The sequence below is a fragment of the Theropithecus gelada genome, chromosome 5, assembly GCF_003255815.1.
Source record: "Theropithecus gelada isolate Dixy chromosome 5, Tgel_1.0, whole genome shotgun sequence".
Classification (NCBI taxonomy): domain Eukaryota; kingdom Metazoa; phylum Chordata; class Mammalia; order Primates; family Cercopithecidae; genus Theropithecus; species Theropithecus gelada.
In genome coordinates, this window is record NC_037672.1 from 43,697,966 (window position 1) to 43,722,805 (window position 24,840).

At 36.5% G+C, this 24,840-nt stretch overlaps 1 protein-coding gene across 1 annotated transcript in view; it reads left to right on the forward strand.

Annotated features, from left to right (window-relative positions):
• The first annotated feature begins 18,573 nt into the window (after positions 1–18,573).
• The window catches only part of STPG2 (sperm tail PG-rich repeat containing 2), a 280,714-nt gene continuing 274,447 nt past the window's right edge, over positions 18,574–24,840 (forward strand). Inside the window, exon 1 of the mRNA XM_025384813.1 lies at positions 18,574–19,018. Coding sequence (XP_025240598.1) covers positions 18,910–19,018 — 109 coding nt within the window. The 5' untranslated portion in view covers positions 18,574–18,909. The remainder of the gene's footprint in view (positions 19,019–24,840) is intronic.

A 24,840-nucleotide genomic window follows, 5' to 3' on the forward strand; every position in this document is an offset into this window, starting at 1 on the left:
AAGAATCACATTATTAGTCCAAAGTATGACCCAAACATCTGTAAATGATATGGTTTGGATCTGTGTCCCCACCCAAATCTCATGTAATCCCCAATGCTGGAGGTGGGGCCCAGTGGGAGGTGATTGAATTATGAGGGCAATTTCTCATGAATGGTTTATCACCATCCCCCTAGGGCTGTTCTTGTAATAGAGTTCTCATGAATCTGATTTTTTAAAAGTGAGTAGCACTTTCCACTTCTCTCTCTTGATCCTGCTCCTGCCATGTGAGATACCCACTTCTTTGCCTTCCACCATGAGTAAAAGCTCCCTGTGGTCTCCCCAGGAGCAGCTATTGCCATGCTTCCTCTTCAGCTTGTGGAATCATGAGTCAATTAAACCTCTTTTCTTTATAAATTATCCAGTCTCAGGTATTCCTTTATAGTAGTGCAAGAATGGCCTAATACAAGAAACTGGTGCTGAGGAGTGGGGGCTTTGCTTTAAAGATACCTGAAAATATGGAAGTGGCCTTGGAACTGGGTAACAGGTAGATGTCAGAAGACTGTGGAGGGCTCAGAAGAAGACAGGAGGATGAGGAAAAATTTGGAACTTCCTAAAGATTCGTTAAATTGTTATGACCAAAATGCTGACAGTGATATGGACAACAAAGTCTAGACTGAGATCTCAGAGGGAGATTAGAGACTTAGTGGGAACTGGAGTAAAAGTCACTTTTGCTATAGTTTAGCAAAGAGCCTGGGTGCATTGTGCCCCTTCTCTAGGGATGTGTGATGTGTGAAACTTTAAACCTGAGAATGATGGTTTAGGGCATCTAGTGGAAGAAATTTCTAAGCAGTAAAGCATTCAGGATGTGACCTGGCTGCTTCTAACAACCTATGTTTATATGTATGAGCAAAGAAATGATCTGAAACTTGAAATTATATTTAAAAAGGAAGCAGAGTGTAAAAGTTAGGAAGATTTGCAGAATGGCCAAATGGTAGAAAACAAAAGCACATTTTCAAGGGAGGAATTCGAGCAGTCTGCAAAAAATTGCATAAGTGAAAAAAAGGAGCTATGTGCTATTAGCCAAGAAAAGAGGAAAAGGACTCAAAGGCCTTTAAGTGACCTTTGTGTCAGTCCCTCCCATCACAGGCTCAGAGGCCTAGGAGGGAAGAATGGTTTTGTAGGCCAGGCCCAGGACCCCAATTCCCTTCATAGCCTCAGGACATTGCTCCCTGCATTCTGGCCACTCCAGCTCCAGTCTTGGGGCAAAATGAGCCCAGTTACAGTTCACTGCTTCAGAGGATGCAAGCCCTAAGTCTTGGTGGCTTCCACATAGTGTAAAGCCTGCAGGTGCACAGAGTGCAAGAGTTGAGGCTTGGAAGCCTCCACCTAGATTCCAGAGGATTTAAGGAAAAGCCCGGATGTCCAGGCAGAAGCCTGCTGCAGAAGTGGAGCCCTCATGGAACACCTCTACTAGGGAAGTGTGGAATGAAAAGGAGGGGTTGAAACCCCCACACAGAGTCTCCACACAGAGTCCCTCACAGTGCAGCTGTGAGAAGACAGCCATCATTATCCAGACCCCAGAATGGCAGATCCCCCAGAAGCTTGCAACCTGCATCTAGAAAAGTCTCAGGCATTCATCACCAGTACTTGAGAGCAGCCACAGGGGCTGCACCCTGCAAAGCCACAGGGTTGGAGCTGCTGAAGACCTTGGGAGCACACCTCTTGCATCATTGTTACCCGGATGTGGGACATGAAGTCAAATGAAATTATTTTGAAGCTTTAAGACAGGGGTGTCCAATCTTTTGGCTTCTCTGGGCCACACTGGAAAAAGAAGAATTGTGTTGGGCCACACATAAAATATACTAACACGATAGCAGATGAGCTAAAAAAAAAAATCTGCAAAAGTATCTCATAACGTTTTAAGAAAGTTTATGAATTTGTGTTGGGCCACATTAAAGCCACCATGGGCTGCACACAGCCTGTGGGCTGTGGGTTGGACAAATTTGCTTTAAGATTAATGACTGCACTGCTAGGTTTTAAACTTGCATGGGGTATTCCCTTTTTTTCTGGCCAATTTATCCCTTTTAGAATGCCTACACCAATGCCTACACCTCCATTATATCTTGAAAGTTACTAATTTGTTTTTGATTTTATAGGATCATAGGCAGAAGGGACTAGTCTTCAGGTGAGACTTTGGACTTGGACTTTTGAGTTAATGCTGGAGTGAGTTAAGACTTTGGGGAACTGTTGGGAAGGGTTAATTTGAACTTTGACATGTAGGACATGAGATTTGGGAGGGTCCAGTGGTAGAAGGACATGGTCTGGATCTGTGTCCCACCCAAATCTCATGTTGAAATGAAATTCCCAGCTGGAGGTGGGGCCTAGTGGGAGGTGATTGGATCATGGAGGTGGTTTCTTATAGATGGTTTAGCACCATCTCCCAGTGCTGCTCTCGTGATAAAGTTATCATATCTGGTTGTTTAAAGATGTGCAGCACCTCCTCGCGCTCTCGGTCCTGCTTCTGCCATGTGAGACTCCTGCTCCTGCTTTGTCCTCCACCATGAGTAAAAGCTCCCTGAGGCTTCCCCAGAAGCAGCTGCGACCATGCTCCCTCTACAGCCTGTGGGACTATGAGTCAATTAAACTTCTTTGCTTTAACCCAGTCTCAAGAATTTCTTTATAGCAGTGTGGCAATGGCCTGATATAGTAAATAACCCAATTCTTATGTTTTAGGTTTTTTTTTTTTTTTTTTGCTAAAAATTTCTATGAACAACCTTAATTTTAAGCACATGTTATGAATTTACATTTAGTCCCCTATGTCTTCTGGTATTCTCTTTTTACTAAGTGGCACTAACTCTGAATGGCTACACCAATGAGTTTTCATATATTCTTAGAGACATCTTTCAAACCTACAATATCCTTTCATGAAAAAAGTCTCTGAGATAATGGATCTGGACATTTCACTATTTGCTCCATTAAGCTTATAGTCCTTGATGATTAACCTATTAGAGGTAATGTAATGAGTCAGATTAATATGCTCAATATTTAAGACGTTAAAGTTATATATTTGTACCTCACAATAAGTCTTTTGCAGAATATGCCAAGAAAATGTAACTCTTCTCCTCTATTACACCATTAGTTCTATTGAAAGATAAATACTGAAATTGTGATAATTTCAAATTCAGCACATTATTACAGATAAAATAAATGTTAAATGAATTAGATCAAAAGAAACACTGAACTCTGGCTTGTTGAATTTAAACTTTAGCTTTGTTAGTAAACACCTCCTCTTCCTTTAAAAATCACTTCAAACTACAGAGAAGTGACTGTGGGGCTCCTTTAGAACAATCAGCAAATTTCATGTATAAGTACTCATAAATACATATACATTCATTGAAAAATAGTATTTTATATATATATATATATATATATATAAAAATATACACATTCATAGGAAAATAGAATAAAGGTAGCAAGGAAGTACACCAAATTGTTAATAATAGTCATTTCTTGGAGACAAGATTTGAAGTGATTTTAATATTTTATTCATATGTTTCTATATTTTCCAAATTCTACACTGGATACAAATAGATATCAGATAGTTTTCTAAAAGCAGAGATGTTGGTGGAGTCAGGGAAAATGTTTAACAAGAACAGTTCACAACTTTTTGGTGTTTATTAATTCCGGAGGTAACACTGAATTAAGTAGTTAAACATAGCTGATTCAAAACCATATTTGTGTAACTTATCTATGTGAGTTTCCAATTAAGCCTGTAAACTTAGGCAATTTAAGTGCCCTTGGTAAGACCTTATCAAATAGGATGAATTTGGTGGTAGCATGAGTCAGGGAGTGGTAGCTGGGAGAGTTGGCTTCCGCAACATTCCTAGATTCTGGTTGGTCCAGCTGGGTGCACAGTGATGCCTTAACCGTGTTTGAAATACTAGAAGATCAAGTTTGAGGATTCAGAAAAGACGATGATTCAGTATTTATCTGTTAAAGTCCTACCAAACCACTCAAAGGGATTTTTCCAGTTGTTTACACCCTTCTGCAACAGTATCTATTTCTTTTTTCCAAATAATATGAATAGATTTCACATTTCAAAAGGTGGAAAAATATAGCCTCAATAGCTAGTTATAGATGGTTGGAAATTATCCCTATCTGAATGATGGAATAATTATGTTTTTTAAAAGATAACGATCCTACTGTTCATTCTAAAATAAGGAAACTTGTTTTTAAACATAAATATCTTCACTGTCTTAGTGAGCACAGTCATCCAGCTTTCAGATCAGTACACTATTGAGCCAAACAGGCTTTTAAAACAAGCTCTCATATACTGTGAACAGGGTAAGGAAGAGAAGAGAGTGAAAGAGACAGGCAAAGACAGAGACAGAGAAACAGAAGCTGAATGACTGATTATAGCTATTCTCTAGGTTGCTACATCTTTTGCCAGAATAATCATTATCTTGTTCTGATTTGGGGTATATTTTAATTGAACTATTCATAGTATGCATAAAAGATCAAATCTCTGGATTTCCTTTGATGTACATAGTAAATCACTGACCTGATTCCATGTTTTATGTACCTCATAAAACTACCACAGCTACTATGCCCTTTCCTAATTCCTGAGATGTACAGTGCGAATCAGAATTTAAATGTTGCTGCATCTACATCAGGACTTGGATTTAAGTGCTAAGCATCTGAAGCAGGGTAGGCCATCAACCTGGTACTGTAAAATTATGAGCTTTCCTCGTCTGGCTACATTAATTTCCATCTCTTTGTCATTTTGATTTCTAGGAGATGTTTAGTCAAATGGAAAAAGAAAATTAGAGTGTGTGGGGTGGGTGGATAAAGCTGTGGTCCATGAGTCCTAGCTTAGGGAGAAAGTTTTTTCTCTCTCATTGTACATTTTAGTTTAATTTAATCTGAAAATATCAATGCTACCCAAATGCTAATCTTATCTGGAAAAGAGAGTAGAGAAAAGAAACAGAAGGTTTAGGGCAACTAGTTCCTTTCTACGAAACAGAACAGAGCTTAAAAAGCCTAGTAGATAGCTTTCATTGTGGATTGCAAATTTAGAGTGATCACCTTTGTGTACCTTAGTGCTCAAACCACTCCCTGTGCCTCAAACATTTCCCTGTTTTTTTTTTTTTCACCTTCCAAAGTGTAAACCATAAAAGGCAGCCTGACTAGTGCTACACAGGAGATAGCATAGGAGTGTGAATTAGATACAATTCCAGATATTCAACTTTTCCAGCCTAAAAAAATTATATCTCAATACCTTTCCCTATCTTGAAAGCAGCATCTATTTGCTTATACCTGTAGGAGTGATCAGTAAAAAGAGAGTCAATTTTTTTCTGGGCAGAGTGGGAACAGAAGACTCCCCACTGTCTGTTATATGTATTCTGTCTTTTCATCTTTCTATCTGGAGCTTTTAAGGTGTGTGTGTGTATAATAAAGCTTCAAAAATTAATACATTTGAAATATACCACACATCCTAATTTATGGCACAGTTTATTCCTATTATCCCAACATTATTATAATAGCACTAATTTTACACTTTAAAAAGTCTTTATTTTATAATAAGTCATATGCTCATACTAGTTATAGCCCTAATCAAACAACCTTGAGCTAAAATCCTAATCCCATTTCTTACTAGATGTGTAACCTTGAGAAAGTCTCTTAATTTCTCTGTATGTCTGTCTTCTCGTGCAAAATGGGGGTGATAGCGCAAGTTGAGTATCCTTCATCTGAAATGCTTGGGACCAGACTGCTTTAGATTTCAGATTTTTATGGATTTTTGAATATTTACAGAATACATACTGGTTGAGAATCCTTAATCTGAAAATTAAAAATCTGAAATGCTCCACTGAGCATTTCCTTTGAGTACATGTCAGTGTTCAAAAAGTTTTGGATTTGGGGACATTTCAGGTTTTTGATTTTGGATTTGGGATGTTCAACCTGTACGGCCTAACTCATATGGTGTTCCAATGAGTTACTGTATATAATTGAGGATCCAATGAGTTAATTTATATAATTTCAGAACTGTTCCTAACATATAATAAGAACTCAATATATTGTGGTTATTATGAAAGTTGAACAGTCTGACTCTTCTTGCCCTCTAACCTAGACCCACAAAATTTCCAAGAAATCAATTATTTAACAAAATACAGTATACTTAAGTGACTTTAGGTAACAAAGTGTCAATTGCTTTTGTAAGTCATATTTATATGAATAAATAATATTTATATAGTGGTTTTACTTTAATACACACTTTCCTACACATTATCACAATTTTTAATAACAATTCCATTGAGCAGGTATTATTAATATCCTTATTTTTCAGATTAAGACAGTCAGAGAAGTTAAGTCATCCCAATATTACAGACAAAAAATGCCAAAGCCAGAATTTGAACCAAATTCTTCTTACTCTAAACGCCATATTTTGCCACTATCAAATTCTTAATCATTTTGTTTCATTTTCAACTCAAGTTGAATTTTTACCTCAAATAGCTATCATATTTTGACATGTTTACCTTGATTCCATCATGGTATTTTTCATACTTTAATTGCATATTTAATCACTCAATTCTTCAACATAAAAATATTAAATTGCACAAGAGAAAAAACTATGAATTTCATCATTACATTTGGATGTGCAGTGCCCTTCTCAATAATAAATGTTAACTGAATTAGATCAAAAGACACACTGAACTCTGGCTTGTTGAATTTAAACTTTAGCTTTGTTAGTAAACACCTCCTCTTCCTTTAAAAATCACTTCAAACTACAGAGAAGTGACTGTGGGGCTCCTTTAGAACAATCAGCAAATTTCATGTGTAAGTACTCATAAATACATATACATTCATTGAAAAATAGTATTTTATTTTTAAATATATATATATATATATACATATAAAATATACACATTCATAGGAAAATAGAATAAAGGTATATATCAATTAAGTCCATGCACATTAGGTCAGCAGCACCCTGCCAGTAGAGACAGTACCAGAGTCAGCCTTAGTCCAAGACAACTAGGCCACTTAAGGGATTCACTAGTTGTTCTGAGATTAAAGAAATATTGCATCTTAAAAATAATCCATTATGAAGCACCTGTATGCTTCAAGAGCTGAGTTGCCAGCTATCTGTATTAGTTTGCTAGGGTTGCTGTAACAAGTAAACACAATCTGGGCAGCTTAAGCAACAGAATTTATTGTTTCACAGTTGTGAAGGATAGACGTTTAAAACCAAGGTGTCAGCAGGGTTGGCTCCTTCTGAGGGCTGTGAGGGAATAAGTTCCAGGCCTCCCTCCTTGACTTAAAGATGATCCTCTTTTCCCTATGGTTCTTCACATCATCTTCTCTCTGTGTACCCCCATGTCTAAATTTCCTCTTTTTATAAATACCCCAGTCATATTGGATTAAGTACCACTCTGAATGCCTTATTTTAACTCTAGAACCTCTGTAAAACCCCTCTTTAAGTAAGGTCACATTGTGAGGTACTGGGAGTTAGGACTTCAACATATAGAGTTGGGAGGACACAATTCAACACATAACACTATCTGAAACACATTCTCTGCCCTCAAGGAGCATTCAGCCTAATGTGTGATATATACATTTATTCTCTATCTTCTATTTATTCAACTTTGAATTTAAAGAGAAAAGACTAAGTTGCTTTGTAACAATGATAATATTAAGTATTCACATTGCACTAATTGTAGTTTCAGGTGTGTCTGGTATAATACCGAGTTGGTACTTTCTAGAAATAATTATCTTAAATACATGTCTCAATCACTTGGGCTGGCCTCTGGAGCCATCACTGCAGGGAGGCTAATGAACCACGGTCAGGTAGCCACAAGGGCAATCCTAGACAAGTCCCCAAATTTGCAACTACCCAGTGGGTTCACCTTGCCTGCTGCCTAGACAGCCGATTTATCAAGATAGGGGAATTGCAATAAAGAAAGAGTAATTCACACGGAGCTGGTTGTGTGGGAGACTGGAGTTTTATTATTACTCAAATCGGTCTCCAAACATGGTTTTTATTTCTATTTTTTTGACACAGGGTCTCGTTCTGTGGACCAGGCTGGAGTGCAGGAGGGCAATCACAGCTCACTGCAGTATCAAAGTCCTGGACTCAAGTGATCCTCCCACCTCAGCATCCTGAGTAGTAGTGACTACAGCCATGTGCCACCATGTCTGGCTAACGTTTTTTATTTTTTTGTAGAGAGAGGCTCTTGCTATATTGCCTAGGCTGGTCTTATACTCCTGGGCTCAAATGATCCCCCTGTCTTGGCCTCTCAAAGTGCTGGGATTACAGGCATGAGCCACTGCACTCAGCTTCTGCTAACATGGTTTTAATATATATCTTGTGTGCTGACTTCCAAGTCTGTAGAGCAACCCTGACCTTTCCCGTATTTATACTCATTTAACTAACTGGATACAAATTCCTGAGTATTGTCAATGTTTTGGCATTTCATACCATGAAAATAAAAATTCACTTTTGTTGACAAAACTTTACATTTTGTAACCATATAAACTGGCATTACGTAGAATTTTTTCATGTTATTACAGAGATATCTTCCTTATAATATTTTTTGAATTGTTCAATTTAATTAGATATGCAGATTTAAAAGGGAAGAAAATTAGATACTTACATGTGTGAGAAATTAAATAAATATATAACTAAGCTGGATATATTAGATTTAAATCAATTTCTCAAGATAAAGGAAAAAATAATTTAATTCAAGTGAATATTGAGACATGTATTTAAGAGAATTATTTTTAGAAAGTACCAACTTGGTATTATACCAAACACACCTGAAACTAAAATTCATGCAATGTGAGTACTACATATTATCATCATTACAAAAGCAACTTAGTGTTTTTTCTTTAAATTCAAAGTTGAATAAATAGAAGATAAAGAATAAATGTGTATATCACACATTAGGCTGAATGCTCCTTGAGGGCAGAGAATGTGTTTCAAATAGCGTTATGAGTTGAATTGTGTCTTCCCAAATTTATGTGTTGAAGTCCTAACTCCCAGTACCTCACAATGTGACCTTACTTAGAGAAGGGTTTTACAGAGGTACTGAAATTAAAATAAGGCATTCGAAGTGGTCCCTAATCCAGTATGATTGGGGTACTGATAAGAAGAGGAAATTTAGACATGGGTGTGCATAGAGGGAAGATGATGTGAAGAACCATAGGGAAAAGAGGATCATCTGCAAGTCGAGGAGAGAAGCCTGGAACTTATCATTCCCTCATAGCCCTCAGAAGGAAGCAATCCTGCTGACCTCTTAATTTTGGACTTCTATCCTCCAGAACTGTGAAACAATAAATTCTGTCACTTAAGCTGCCCAGATTGTGGTTACTTTGTCACAGCAACCCTAGCAAACTAATACAGATATCTGGTGACTCAGTTCTTAAAGCATACAGGTGCTAAAATAACTGATTATTTTTAATATGAGATATCTCTTTTAATCTCAGAACAACTAGTGAATCCTTTAAAATTTAAATCAATCAGATGACATGATGGAACAAAATAGTCAATGTAAACTGGTTACATTAATTGCTTTGGTTGCAAACTGTATTTATGACTTTAAGAAAATCTTTTATCTTTCTTTTAACATTATAATTTGGTTTATAACATAGCGAACATATTTTAAAATTCTCTCTTTCTGAAAGTTTTGTTAACTTTAATATGAATCATACCAGACAATAAAACAATAAAATTAGATTACTTGGCTCTCATATTTAACATTCTCTAAATTCATCCCTTACCATACCTTTAAGAAAAAAATCTTTTTAAAAAAACTTTCCATTTTTCTTGATTAACTTTTTTCTTCCTGAACAAATTTTCCTCTTTTGCCCTATATATTATTTGGGACAAAGACCCCTTGTTGAATAATTATGGTATTTCAGATGCTATGCTACAAAACTTCATATTTGTATCATATGTGATTCTCACAACAACCCAGTGAATTGGGTATTAGTACTTCTGCTTTTTACTGGAGGAAATACAGGATCAGTGAGACTAGGTAACCTGCCCACGGTTATATAGGTAATAAGCAACCAGACCACAGACTATGGTATTGCCTTGTGTCTCATTTCTATGCCCAGTGTTCTTTCACCTGAAACTGTGTTTCTGGATATAATTTGACTAGTTTTATGTCAACAAGCCCATCAGTTAAAATATTTTGTCTGTAAGTAATAGAAACTCCGACTCAAACTCATGTAGACAATAAAGAAATTTATTATCTCACATATTAGTAGCTCCAGGGTTAATCTCTTCAATGGCATGAGGATCTAAAGTTGCCCAATTTCTATTCTGCCTACGTCCTATACATTATTGCCACATAAGGTTTATTATGTGATTGTAGGGTGATCTAGCTTTCAGGAATTCTGTCAACATAATCCTCTACATCAACAAGTCAGCTCTAGTCATTATGCCTAGACAATGCAATATCTAGAGAAAGAAGAGACACCATTTTGTCCCATGACTCTTTCTTAGAAATAAGTAAAATAAATACTTAGAAATACTTACTTAGAAATAAGTAAAATTTCCCTAGAACTCCTAGAAGGCTCTATTTTACAACTCTTTGGCTACTGTGTTAGCTTTCTACTGCTGTCATAACAAATTACTACACATTTAGTAGCACAAAACCACACTTATTTATTATCTCACAGTTCTGTAGGTCAGAGTCCTGGTGGGCTCAATTGGGTTCTCTACTTAGGGCCTTATAATGCCCAATCCAAAGTGGAGGCTAGGCTGGGCTGGGAGGATTTGAGGAAGAATCTACTTCCTAAGTAGAACTTAGCTCACTAAGTTCATTGACAAAATCCTGTTCTTTGTGGTTGTAGGATTTGGTCCTTGTTTCCTCATGGGCTCTCAGCTGGGGATTCCTCTCAGCCCCTTGCGGCTCTCTGCATCCCTCAGCCGGTGGTTCCCTCGAATCCTTCTCATGCTTCAACTCTCTCTGACTTTCCCTTCTGCCATCACCTGAAGAAACCTCTCTGCTTTGAGTGCTTGTGTAATTAGATGTGGCCCATCTGGATAATCTCCCTATTTTTAGGTAAGCTGTGCCTTATAACAAAACTTAATCATGAGAATGACATCTCATTTTATCTGTAGTTTTTAGGAATTTAAATGGGAAATCTCTGGGGAGTCATTTTAGAGTGATGCCTACCACAGCCACAGTTGGGTCATATGTCCTTTTCTGAATTAATCAATGACAAGGGGACTGAATTACCATAATTTGCTCAGATAGCTTTCTGGGATGGAATGGAAATGTTGGGGAATAAACCACAATGTCCATTATGTAACCACATTATAATGCTTCTCTTAAGAGTACTGAATGGGTTCATATATTCTCTATACCATATATTGATATTTTATTTTCACAAAGAATACTATCATCTGGATAGTACTCTTTTCCTCATTATTTTTCATGATGCTTAATACATGTTGGCTAGAATACTGGTTAAAAATTATTTTAGGAAACACAAAAAAGAGGCTGTGTAAGTACAGTTCTAGTATTCAAGAACAAAAAATTCTCCCCATCCTGTCATGGTAAATTATCTTAAAAAGAGAGAGCTGGCTGGGCGCAGTGGTTCACGCCTGTAATCCCAGCACTTTGGGAGGCCGAGGTGGGCAGATCATGAGGTCAGGAGATTGAGACCATCCTGGCTAACATGGTGAAACCCTGTCTCTACTAAACATACAAAATATCAGCTGGGCATGGTGGCGGACACCTGTAGTCCCAGCTACTCGGGAGGCTGAGGCAGGAGAATCACTTGAACCTGGGAGGCAGAGGTTGCAGTGAGCGGAGATCACGGCACTGCACTCCAGCCTGGGTGACAGAGCAAGACTCTGTCTCAAAAAAAAAAAAGCGAGAGAGAGAGCTGATTAACTTGTTGAGCTGATAACAGCAGCATTATGGCTATAATTTGGGTTTCTTACAAGTCTTTCTGTAAAACATTTAATAGGATTATGGCAGATATAGAGAGAATATTAGTCCACCTGTTATAGATAAGCTGCCTTAGATACCTGGGAACAACTTCCTGTAAGAAATCACTGCCCACTTAGTATTACCATTGAGAAACCATTTATAGACACAACCTACAACGGTCTCCCTTACTTCTTTAAGAGTTCCTCTGTAGGAATTGTAACTTCTTTTCACTCCCAGTCCCCTCCACATCCACCACCCTGCTCTGTCTAGTTTGTTGCAATGTAAAAAGAAATCTAGCTGTATACCATGTCCCTCCATTAATACGTAGACTAACTTGCGACAGTGTATCTAGAAAGGTAGATGTCATCTTCTCTATTCCCTCTTTATATGTGACCTTCTAGAAGCTGTTACCTTTGCCCAAGATGATGACTTTCCTCCTAAGATATTCTTTTTCATTGGAAAAGAATATCTAAGTAGGGGCATTTCTCTCTTAGAACCTCTTTCTACTGCTGTTGATTGCACCACCTAGCAGGAGTGTTTGCCATCTAATGGCAAGGCAGGTCTGCTCCAAGATCCTAAGCCACAGTTGGAAGATGGTACAAGTGCAGTGTACATTCTGTTTGTTTGGCTGACGTGCTACGTCTCATATGTCAAAACGTAGTTCAAGAACTGATAAGCTCTCTGAACTATAAGTAATCCTAGGAAATGAAGTGATAGTAAAAACACTGGACAGATCTGGGACTTTTGTGGTAAATATGGTACTTTAAAGGAATAACAGGTCGACTGAATGGTAAATCAAGTAGACTTTAATCATTTCCTACTGTTTCTAGATAAGCTTTTTCATTTTTAGGCTTGAGGAAACTAAGGTCTAAGGCAAGCAGTTAGTAAAAATAAATGAGACTTGTGAGCGTTTAGATAGTCTTTCTGGTACCTTATTTTAAGCATTTGTAGTCAATGGAACCACCAGTTCACTTTATTGTTTGATAGAGTTTTATATTATATTTAATATACTTTATTAAATCTACTTTATTGTTTGATAGTTTTATATTATTAATAAATATTATTTAATATATTATTATAAAAAATGTATATTTAATACAAATCAATGTTCAATATCTGTAAGTTTTTGGTGCATTTTATTATAGAGAGACACTTACTTACTTTGGGTAACTTAAATTATTCATGCAGGGTTGGGATTCTGGTTATTCTGTTCATGAATAAGGATATAAAATGTTGTATATTAGAAATATTATATTTTCAAGAACTTTTATATTTGTTATATAGGTTTTTTGTTAAATTATTTAGGTGTAACTATAAAGCTAAATTATTTTATATGTGAATAAAAGGATGAGTGATTTTATTAGCATAAGTTGGTGGAATTGTGCCATCTAGTGCCCTTTACTAAAAATAAAAACCCTTGTTTTTTTTTTAAGATCTATTTTTCAGTTCCTAGAATCTCAAAGTTTGAAGATTAAAATAAGTGTAGCATGTGACAGGATTTCCTTCCTTTTTAAGGCTGAATATTATTCAAGGTAATGATTTTTAAAGTACTTAGCTGAAGTCAGGCTAGCTTTAGCCTCTGAATCAATGAGAACTACAAATCAATTTAATGTGATTTGTATATATAATAGAAAAATATAGTTACCTATGTTTAATAAAACACTGTACCATGCTGAGACAGAATCCCAACAACTGAGAATCTCCTAAAACTATAATAAACTCCTTTGGGACCATTATGCAAGAGGGTAGCTTTTGATAAATGCCATGTAAATATATTCTTAAATTTTGTTGTCAACAATTTATAAGTTGAGCTACTGAGATTTGAACCTCAATACAGTTTCCATTTTTAACATACTGAATAAAAAGAATGAGCAGTGCCAAATTCATCAATTTTCAGTTTCTAAAAGCACACACCATACTTTAAAAGGACTTTTTATTTATTATTCATTTGACGTTCTTAGAAGGAAAAGTAAAATGCCTTACCATTCCATTCATACTTTTAAAAAGAAAGTACTGCATTTGTTATTGTTTTCCTTATTCTCATACCATTACAAAAATGTTTTTTACATTCTTAGATGGTTGAAAAAATTTTTTAAAGAATAATATTTTATGACATGTGAAATTCACACGAAATTCAAATTTCAGTGCCCATAAAGTTTTATTGGAACATACACGCACACCACACAGACAAACACACACGAGCAAATTAACATACACACACTAGAAAACATTTCTGGATTCTTTCTTTAGTTCTCCTGGTCTTTTACTATGCCAACGCCACATTGATTTGATTATAATGGCTTTACAGCCAATATATCTTCTGATACATGGAAATCAGAGTTATTCTTCACCATTCTTTTTCTCATACTCTATTCCCCCACATTATTATATCAAAAAAAGGTGAATTCTAATTGAAATCATATATTAATTTTGGGAGAATTGATATTTTAATATTGTTTTCCTATTTCACTTTGATGTCTTTCCATTTGTTCCTATCTTCTTTGTTTATATTCTATGCGTTTCCTTTGCGTAATTCTGTCATTATTTTTGTCTTTATTGAAAATGAGATTTTTTTCCAATTTCCTTTTTAGGTAATTGTTAGGATAGATAAAAACTACTGATTTTTATATGTTTAACTTTAATATGGTCACTATACTTAATTCTCTTGTAATCCTAGGGTAATTTATTGCATTTTCCTGTACTATTTGGCGTCCAATTACATCATAGGCAAAAAGAGATATTTTTATATCTTTCTTTCCAACTATCAGTTATTTTACTTAATTTTGTTGTATTCAATAGACACACCATTATTTTAGTATATGTACTGTCGAAGCAAGCATGACACACCATTATTAGATAATAGTAATAATAATAGAGGCATTTCTATTTATTTTTTATTTTAATTGAAATAGTTTTAGTATTTCCTGGTTGGGATAACACTTATTGATTTTAATTTTTAAGGTATTTTTTATTATATTAAAATAGTATTCCTCAATTTCCATTAAATGTAGAATTATCATTACAAATAGCTCTTTAATTTCATCAAATGCTTTTTTTTTTTTTTTTTTTCCACTTTGGGAGGCCTAGGTAGGAGGATCACTCAACTGTCTTTTCTTCATCTATTGATATGAACATATATTATTTTCTTTGATAATTTATTAATGTAGAAGATTATGTAGTGTTTTCTAAAACTGAATTATCCGGGCAATTAGAGAAGTTACTTATTTGGTCTTAACATATTATCCTATAAAAGCATTGCCAGATTCTGTTTGCTATTGTTTCATTTTATTTGTTAGATACATATTTGTGATAGAGATTGATTGTATTATTCCTTTTTGGTAGATTCTTAAACATGTTTTAGTATTAAAGTTATATACATTCATGAATAAAATGGAAGGAATTTTTTCTTTATAATATGGAATATTTTAAATAACATTGGAATTATTTGTTTTTTAAGTTATGCAAGACTTAGTTGTAATTTTCATCTGGTATTCATGCCTGTTTTTTAACTAATATTTTATTTCAGAAAAGTTTTAGATTTTTAGAAAAATTACAAAGTACAGAGAGATACCCAATCTATAACCCACAGAGAGTTTCTGCTATTTGCTCCTATAGCAGGCAGGAGTTTGAGATTACAGTGAACTATAATAGTGCCATGGTATTCCAGCCTGAAAGACAAAGCAATACCCTGTCTTCACAAAAATTTGTGTGTGTGTGTGTATGTGCAGATGGAATTAGCAAGCAGGAAGAAACAATGAAGCAATATTAATACATTGTTATTAACTAAACTCCATACTTTATTTGGATTTTAGTTTTTACCTAATATGCTTTTTCTGTTCTTCATTGCAGCCAACATATTCAATATTGAATTAGTTTAATTTCTTGGGCTTTGTTCTTGTTCAAGCTTCATTTTGAAGTTTATTCTGGTATAAGCCAGCAGGGAGAAATGGAAAGAACTCAAATTTTGAACTCAAATAAATCTTAGCTCAAACATAGGTTCCATCTATGGAATTACTAATATAGTAAAATGGTTATATAGTGTGGTTAATTAGCATCAAAACTTTTGTAGGAATTTAGAAATGCTGAACCACATTATTTCATATTTATATGTAATTATAATTCTGTGTTAACATATTAATTTTTTTAGTAGTATACTAATTCCAGACTATTGAATAAATATTTACAATGAGAAAATGAGAAAGATTTATTTTTCTCATTAAAAAATATTTTCCAATCTTGAAATACTGTGTATCATTCTCATTACTGAACCATAAGGAGGAAATAATAGCTGGGAAATATAGAGAGCATAGCCACAGTCATCAAGGAAATAGAAATTTTCATACTAAAACAATTTTCTTTTAAGACAGGGTCTTGCTTTGTCTTCCAGGCTGGAGTACGGTGGAACCATCATAGCTCACTGTAATCTCAAACTCCTACTTGGCTAATTTTTAAATTTTTTTTTCTTTTTGTGCAGGTGGAATCTCCCTATGTTGCTCAGGCTGGCCTTGAACTTCTGGCCTCAAGCAATCCTCCCCCCTGGGCTTCCCAAAGTGCTAGGATTCAGGATTACAGGTGTGAACCACTGCACCTGGCCTCATAGAAACTTTTAAAAGAAAGATTTTTTTGTTAAGAATGCAGAATTTTGAGAGACCAATTATTACCAAATTATGAAGAGTATATAGGTTGTACGTCAGTGGTGTAATATTTAGGTAGGATCTGGCCAGAAGACCCAGAAACGCTGGAGTCCTGCCACTGATCAACTACCCATTTCTGTGAAGCCTTGAGGAAAAAGCATTCACTCAGGAGGCAGGCAAGGTAAATGTATTCCTAGGTGGTACTCAGTTAGAAACTCTCCCTTAGAGGCCTGCAAATGAGCTAGGGAGGTGCAAAGAAGAACTCCCTTTGTCTAAGTTAGGTTACGTTCAATGGCTGAAAATCAAATCACACAGAAAGCATATAAAGTCGGCTTTACCATTTCCATTTCCAATCTCCAAAAATATGTATATCCCAGCAAACAATAATGCAGACTGCTGCAGACAGAATGGCCAGACGGGGCATGAAATTCTGCATCAGTCCCTACGGCAACCACGGCCTAGACCTGAGTTTGCAGTTTGGGTTGATAGCTTTGTTTGGATCATCAAGGGCAAATGATGTCCTTAAGGACATAGCGGGCAAATTTACAAGCACCACTGGATTGTCATACAGAGCACATGAATTTTTCTCTTTCATCTCTGTGACTCTTTCTAATATGTCATAGTAAATATCTAGCTCTTCTGAATGGGTATAGGTGGCAGTTTGGAAAATAAGGTTAAAATAACGTTGAGAGAATTATGAGGGTTTCTGACAGAATGCAGGCAGAATCGAAGTTGGTGAGAAGTTTCCAAAATATTACAATATTCGTTTTCCTGCCATTAAAAAAAATCTTTGCCACCTCTCGTTTTGGATTATACGTCTCTCCCCATTAGAGAGAGAACACCTGAGGGCAGGGACTTTCTTATGCTTTTGCATCCTCATAACTTAGAAGGGATGGAACCTATAGTATACACCAATTCTTGTTTTTTAAGTGCATAAATAATTTAGCTAGCTAATGAACAGGAAAAAAGATATTACAGATACATCCTTGAGAAGCATATAGCCTCGCAAGGAGTGGGTTCCGACATATATGGCACAATGAAGCCACAGTAAATGTTGCATAGAATTGAGTAGCAAATCGCGTATGTACTACAGAATATGAAAACTATAAAAACTTGTAGTAGGAACAAATTAAAGTACTGTAGATCATTCGGAAGCGAGATAGGATCAAGGTAGGATTCGTCTAAGCCTTTGAGGATATTTAGAATCTGGACAGAATTCTTCCCGGGAAAAACAGCCTGCGAGAAGCAGAGGTGGATTCTGACATAGATTCCTTAAGCTCCCAAGGACAAGCTAGGTTTCTTTTGCCCAAGGTTGAGACCCATGGTTTAGTGGGGGTGGACTGAGCTTTTTCAGTGCCTTCGCTTTGCTTTATAAAGAGATGAATCAATATTGTGGTTGCCTGGCATCCGACAAAAGCGGCAGTTTTCGCCATTTGCCCGGCTTCAGTTGGTGAGCTTTATGCCTCCTTTCCTGGGGTCCCCATTTCTTTCTTTCTTTTTTTTCTTTTTTACCCTTATCTTCTTTGTGATTTTTTTTCTGGGCTCCCCATTTCTTGTCACCGCCCTAACCCCTGGGTTTGTCTTAGTTTGGACTATCTACGGGTTAAGATCAGAGGTGCTTTTCCTCTGTGAGTACGAGTGGAGTTGCAGTAGCATCCGGGGAGAACTTGCGGAACCCCAAGCTCTCTGCTTCATGCTACTGCTTTTTTCTTTCCTAGGTTCTGTTGAGTCGGGAAGCAGATCAAGGTCAAGTTAGTCCTCACCCTTCCTAACGCGTTTTTTAAGGTTCTTCTGCACACTTAAAAAATTAAAGACCTAAGTAGTTACCGGGATCCCAAGAGCTACGACGTTTAGTCCTGCCTTCTTCAAGGTGCGCCGGGCTCCGGGTGGAGAGAGCTGTGGAAGGTTCACGGTTCACCGCGCATGCTCCGAGGGCTCTGCCCAGGGAGGTGCCTCTACCTAGCTCCCTAGAGACTGGGCCCGCCTCTTCCCCAGGCTTCCGGGCGGAGAGAAGTGGGCGGAGTCAGGGCCGGAAGCACCAGGGCGAGCATCTAATCCCTAATCCCCAATTTTGGTGGAGCGTGCCTGGCAAACTGGTGATTGTGTGAGACGTCTAATCTCTAGTCGCTCACCCCTCTACTTTACCACAGGGCTAGAAATCGATTTGAGGAAATCTGATACCAATGAGCGGGCGGAGAGACAACCCCAATGCTAATTTCTCTATTTACGGAAGTTCTGTCCCGGCCTCCCCAGACTGGTGCCGGCTTCCTTTTTCTCCACACCTGTAGCCGCCTTGTTTTTATCGTTTTCGGCACCTGCCCTTCCCCAGCGCCCCCACCACCCCGAGCACTATGTATGATCGGGCTCCCCGCCTGCTCAAATTGGCTGAAGGTGGCAGCACTGAGGCCCATGTGGGTCCTGGATCCTACCAGGTACCTTTCCTGAAGCAGCAGGCAACAGGTAAGATGTAGGGAGAGGCAGATCTCCTGTGACAGGCATCCCATCTTCAGCCCGCTCCCCTTCTGCGTGTTTGTGAGTTAAACGTAGAGCGGAATAGCACCATTTTGTAAATGTAACAAAACATGAAGTAGGCAGGGAAAACACTATACTTTTATTTTACAGTTGAGATTGCTGGTATCACTTGTCCCATTTCAAAAGGCTGGTGAGCATATGTCTAGGACTTTTGATTCGACAATAGTTGTTTACATCCTACTTTTGATTGTGCAGTTTAGGTCTAGGATGATTTCCTGGCTCTGTTGACTACATGAGTCCCCAAATCCTGTGCCCTTACCTCCCACTGTCTCATTGCTTTGTAATCCTGCCTGCCTCACACCTTTCCTCCCATTGACCGGAGACATTTATTTACTAAGATGCAGCTTATATTTCTATTTTGCAGTATTATTTAAAGATAGTTCCTTTTTTTTTTTTTTCCCCAGACAGATTTTTCTGACCATCCTCATCTTCTAACACACTTCAGGGGAGCCCCTTTTCTCCACATTCTGTAAAGAAAAGCTATATTTTTGACCAGTGAAGTGGGCAAAAATAAATACATCGATTTTGCTTTCTACTTTTTCTATTCTGATGATTTTCTGGAGCTTAATACCGTCCAAATGATAGTTTTTCTTAACTTGCATTTTCCCCATACCTACGCTATGTGTTTTCCAGCAAATGCCAGGATCCATTATTCTGTTACATGACTGATCAGATAAGGATTGGTTTAGGTTTCTTGGGGTGGAGTACAAATTTGACTTCTGTCAGTGTTTCACATGTTGAATTGTACTGCTTCACAGCATCTGATATCGCTATTCTTGCAGCTTATTCTATGTCTTTATTTTAATGGAGTTGGGCATTATAAGCATTAATTCCCCCAACAATAGTCATAGGTGGCTAACAATGACCGCCTATGACACTTTGCAATCCTTCATTTTGACACAACTGACCACTTGCTTCTTGGAAACACTTCTTTCCAAAATGTAACATCATTTTCTCCTGTTTTTTTTTTTTTTTTTTTTTTTTCCAACTACTGTCTTGGAAGAGTGTCTGGGATGTGGTTGGGACCTAATAAACATTTATTAAATGCTGAATCAGGGCAACATTTTCTCCCCCTCTCCAAGCAGTCCTTCATGGCCTTCTTTAAATGTTTTTATGTTTCTTGTTGATGAAAAGAGTCAAACTCTGTAAAATATTTTAAGAGATTTATTCGGAGCCAAATATGAGTGACCATGGCCTGTGACACAGCCCTCAGGAGGTCCTGAGAACATATGCCCAAGGTGGTTGGGGTACAGCTTCGTTTTATGTATTTCAGGGAGGCATGAGGCATGAATCAGATACACGTAATAAATAACATTGGTTTCGTTCAGAAAGGTGGGACAACTCAAAAGTGGGGGCTTCCAGGCTTTAGGTAAATGTAAACATTTTCTGGTTGACAATTGGTTGAGTTTATCTGAAGACTGGCATCAAAAGGAATGTTCAGGTTAGATAAAGGATTGTGGAGACCAAGTTTTGTTGTGCAGAGGAATTGCTCAGATAGCAGACTTCAGAGAGAAAGTGCAGGTTTTAAAATGCTTCTTATCAGACCCAAAAGGGTTGCTGGCTCTTAGTTGATTATCTCCTGTGTCTGGAAAGGAAAGAAAATGAAGGGGAAAGGGAATTCTCTATAGAATGTTGATTTTTCCCATGAGAGACTTTGCAGGGCAATTTCAAGGTATGGCAAGAAACATATTTTTGGGTAAAACATTTTGACTTTCTTCCTTGTCTCATAATGTCATTCCAGAGTCAGATTGGAAAGTAAGTCGTGATATATAGGGTTAAATAAAACCCATCTGATGAGAATTTATAGTTTGTAAGGCATGACTCCCTAGACCCCTTAGATAGGAATTTGGGCAAGATAAAAAAAAAAATCAGAACTTAGTTCTCATTTGAAACATCTTTAAATGTTTATATACTGTACTTTCTATCCTTTGCTTGTTGCTTTTGTCATATGTACTTTCTCATTTGTGTTCATAGACTACTATCCATATTCTGATTCTGATGACTCCCAGAAGGAAATCTTAAGAGATATAGGTGATTTATGTCTCTAAGATGATCTTTCTCCTAATATTTCGGCCTTCAACACTGCTAGTCACTTTTGTTTGTTTTTCTTTTCTTTTTAATTCTTTTTTTGTTGTTGTTGCTGTTGATGTCCTTGAGTCATAACCACTTACTTTTTTGAACATCTCTACCTAGATAGTCTGGCATCAAAGTTTTAAGTGTCTGAGCTCATAATTTTTTCCAGCAATACCGGTCCCTTTTTGAAAATTCCCTATTAGTTTATGATAAACTTTTAAGTTTTGGAATTATTCTAGACTCTTTTCTCCCTGACTACTCCTGTTGATCATTAACACCTAATGATTCTATCTTCTCAGTGCCTCTTTGATTAGTTCCTCTTTTCCATTTAGCTGTCCTTGACTTAGTTCAAGCTCTCATTATTTCTATTTTGAATTAAACCTATAAAATATTACTTGTTTTTCCTTATTTCAGTCTTCAATCCATCTTCTATCTTGTGGCAAGAGTGATCTTTCTAAGATATATTACGTTATTTGTGAAAAAAAATCCTTTGTAACATCAAGGTTAAAATCTGAACTCCTTAACATGGTTTATAATGTTCTTCATGTTCTGGACCCTGACCTCATCTCCCACACCTCCACCTCCACCTGACCTACATTTCAGCAATTTCAATTTTACGGTTTTCTTAAGTTCATGCTCACTCACCTCTGTGCCTCTGTATCTGCTGATACTTTTGCCCAGTACACTGTTTTCTTTCTTCACTTGGCTAATTCTTATTTTTTCTTTGAGATTCAGCTAAGGTGAAGTTGTTCACGGGCTCTACTTTTTCTCAGGTTTTTCTTCTCTGACTCCTTAATGGCTTTTATAGCACTTTGATTCTATATTGTAATTATTGTTAACTTATCTGGCAGACCCACTAAAATGTGAGCTGCTTGAGGGCAATAACCATGATCTTTACTCCATTATTCCTAGTTTTTAGCTGAATACCATAACACGTAAGTTAAAAAACAAACAGTAATCTTGAAATAAAATTAAAATATAATGAGCCACATATAGCGTAATTTAAAACTCTTGTAACTTTGCTTAGAGAGAAGTAAGGAGCGTGTGGTAAAACCCTTTTACTGTTTTATAGGATTGTGTCTTGTTGATCTGTGAGATAAAGTATGAAATTCCATGCTGGGGAAATTTGAGCAGCTGCATCCTGTATGTTTTTTAGCAATACTAAGAGAGAATATGCTGAAAATCAGTAGAAGGAACAGGTGTGTCTTTGGTGATTTCTCTGCTGGATTCTCTGGAAGATAATTTAAAAGGAGCTACCATCTCTTTCCTAGGTACATACTACCTCATCTACCTTTAGGACCAGTAACACATGGGACTATGCAGAAGTGTACAACTATTTTAGCTAAGGGTCAGGTTCATTTTGTGGATCATGGTGTGGGAAGAACAGATGTAGGGGCTTTATATAACTTACTTATTACTTTGAATTTCGCAAGAGGAAAATACCTTAGAGCCCTAGATACCGATACTCTTTATTCCCAACCTTTCTCCCCTAACTGCTGCTCTCCCGCTGTCCCCTCACTGTAGCCTGCTTGGCCAGGCGAGTCCTTCAGGATATTGGCTCTACATTTTCCTCAGGAAATTCTTTTTACCTTAATTGAAACTATTTCATTGGCTGTAGGCCATTTGATCAGGGAGACTCTCTTCTACCCAGGAATTGCAACCTGAGGGGACAGGACTAAGCTGTTTTTCTTTCTGCTTTCATGAGGTGGGAGAGATTGGATACTCAAATTCCAGATTAGTGAGAGCTATGCCTGATTTTCTCACGATTACCTGAGAAGCAAACATCTCTTATTAAAGTAAATATTCCCCAGAGACAACCAGCCTAGTATCATGTGATAAAAACATACTCCTTTTACTAATGTGACTACTCCTGGCATTGTTGTGCCAGGGAGCATTTCATTGCTTTTTGGCTTATTTATATAATAAATATCAGCTGTGTATATCTATTGGTTCTCTGTTAGTTAGCTAAGCTGGGTGCCATCATCTCCTAAAAATATTCTTTCCCAGATTTCTTTTTTGGTTGGGGAGTGGTTAGCTTTATTGGCCACAGAAGGATAAGTTGGCTATGGCCTCATACTTGTGCCTATGTGCTTATGTCAACAATGATAATTTTATCTTTTTAGCCTATCAGAATATAGCTGCATCAGGGAATGCAATCTGTCTCTTTTAAAGTTTAGATAATAATATGTATGTGATTGCTGTATATGTTGTTGTCCTGAAGATGAGTACATGTTTCAAAGATCTAATTACTGCTTATATGTGAAAAATGTCCTTTTCTTTCTTTTGTGGCTGTAGTTGTGGCTATAGAATTTGTCCTTTAATCACATACTGCCCACTTTCTCTTTCAGCATAGACTGACTATTGCTTCATACCAGTTTGATTTATCTTTCTCTGTTGGTGCCTCAAACTCAATATATCCCAAACTGAACTCATTTCTTTCTTCTCAAATCTCTTCTTCTATATACTTAATTTCTTCTTTCTGTCAGTTTGATTTATAATTTGTAGTTGGCACTTCACATGTCAATATAGCCATATGTCCCATATCAAACTCTACCATCTCTAATTCCCCAGAACCCTCTTCTATATTTTATACCTTAATTATTGGCGGTGCTTTTTGTAGCATAATTGTCTATTTGTCAGGCTTACCAACTATTTGAGGGCAGGGTTTTATCTTATTCATTATTGTACCCTCACTGCCTGTCATACATGCATGTCTCCCATACATAATAGAACATTCACTATTACAGAATGGATGACTAGTTTAGAAGATCATTTGTTAATTGGTCACCCTCACTGTAAATATTAGGCACACAGTTATGAATAAATAAACAAGTAAGTTCCTTCTCATGGAGTGTATCATTATAAACATTTAAATTTTTTTGTAGTTTTACTTGTGCTCAATATTTCTTGTATACTTTTATTGACAAAAGATTCTATATAATTAATTTTGGAAAACTTCAATGAAGATTTTATGAGTGCCAGCTTTCTTGATTCTCTTTGTTGCCCAATTATTTCATATATGTATGTGTGTGTGTGTGTGTGTGTGTATATATATATATTCTACCATTAATAGTATTAATAATACATTGAGTACATGCCTAGTGTGTGTGTTTTTTAACTTTTGTATGAATTTCAGTACTCTCCAACTAATTTTACATTTGTTTAAGGTAGATTCATTTAGGGGCCCTGCTGTGTTCTGATGCCAACTACCTCAGAAGTAGCATGGGTTTCACTTTCTTAGTTTTCATATTTCTCTCAGATTACCTTAATGTTCATATGAACCTAAACTTAAAACCCTTTTATTATGAGATAGAATACTTACATAGAAAACCACATAAAATATAAATGTAGATCTTAAAAAGAAGATATTCAGTTAAAAAATAGATTTGCCATCAGTGGGTACAGGAAACTAAAAACAAAAAGCGAAAAAAATGGAGATAGAACATTCCAAAAAGTTCTTTTTGGTATTTTTTATTTCAACATTTTCCTTCTCCCCTACAGTTAAACACTATCCTGATTATTATGGTAATAACTTCTTTGCTTTTCTTTATAGATTGTTAAATCCTGTTGATGAAATGACCCCTTTATCGTTATGAAATGTATCTTTTATCCCTGTTATTTCTTGTTCTTTTTTTTTTTTTTTTTTTTTTTTTTTTTGGTGTTTTTTTTTTTTCCTT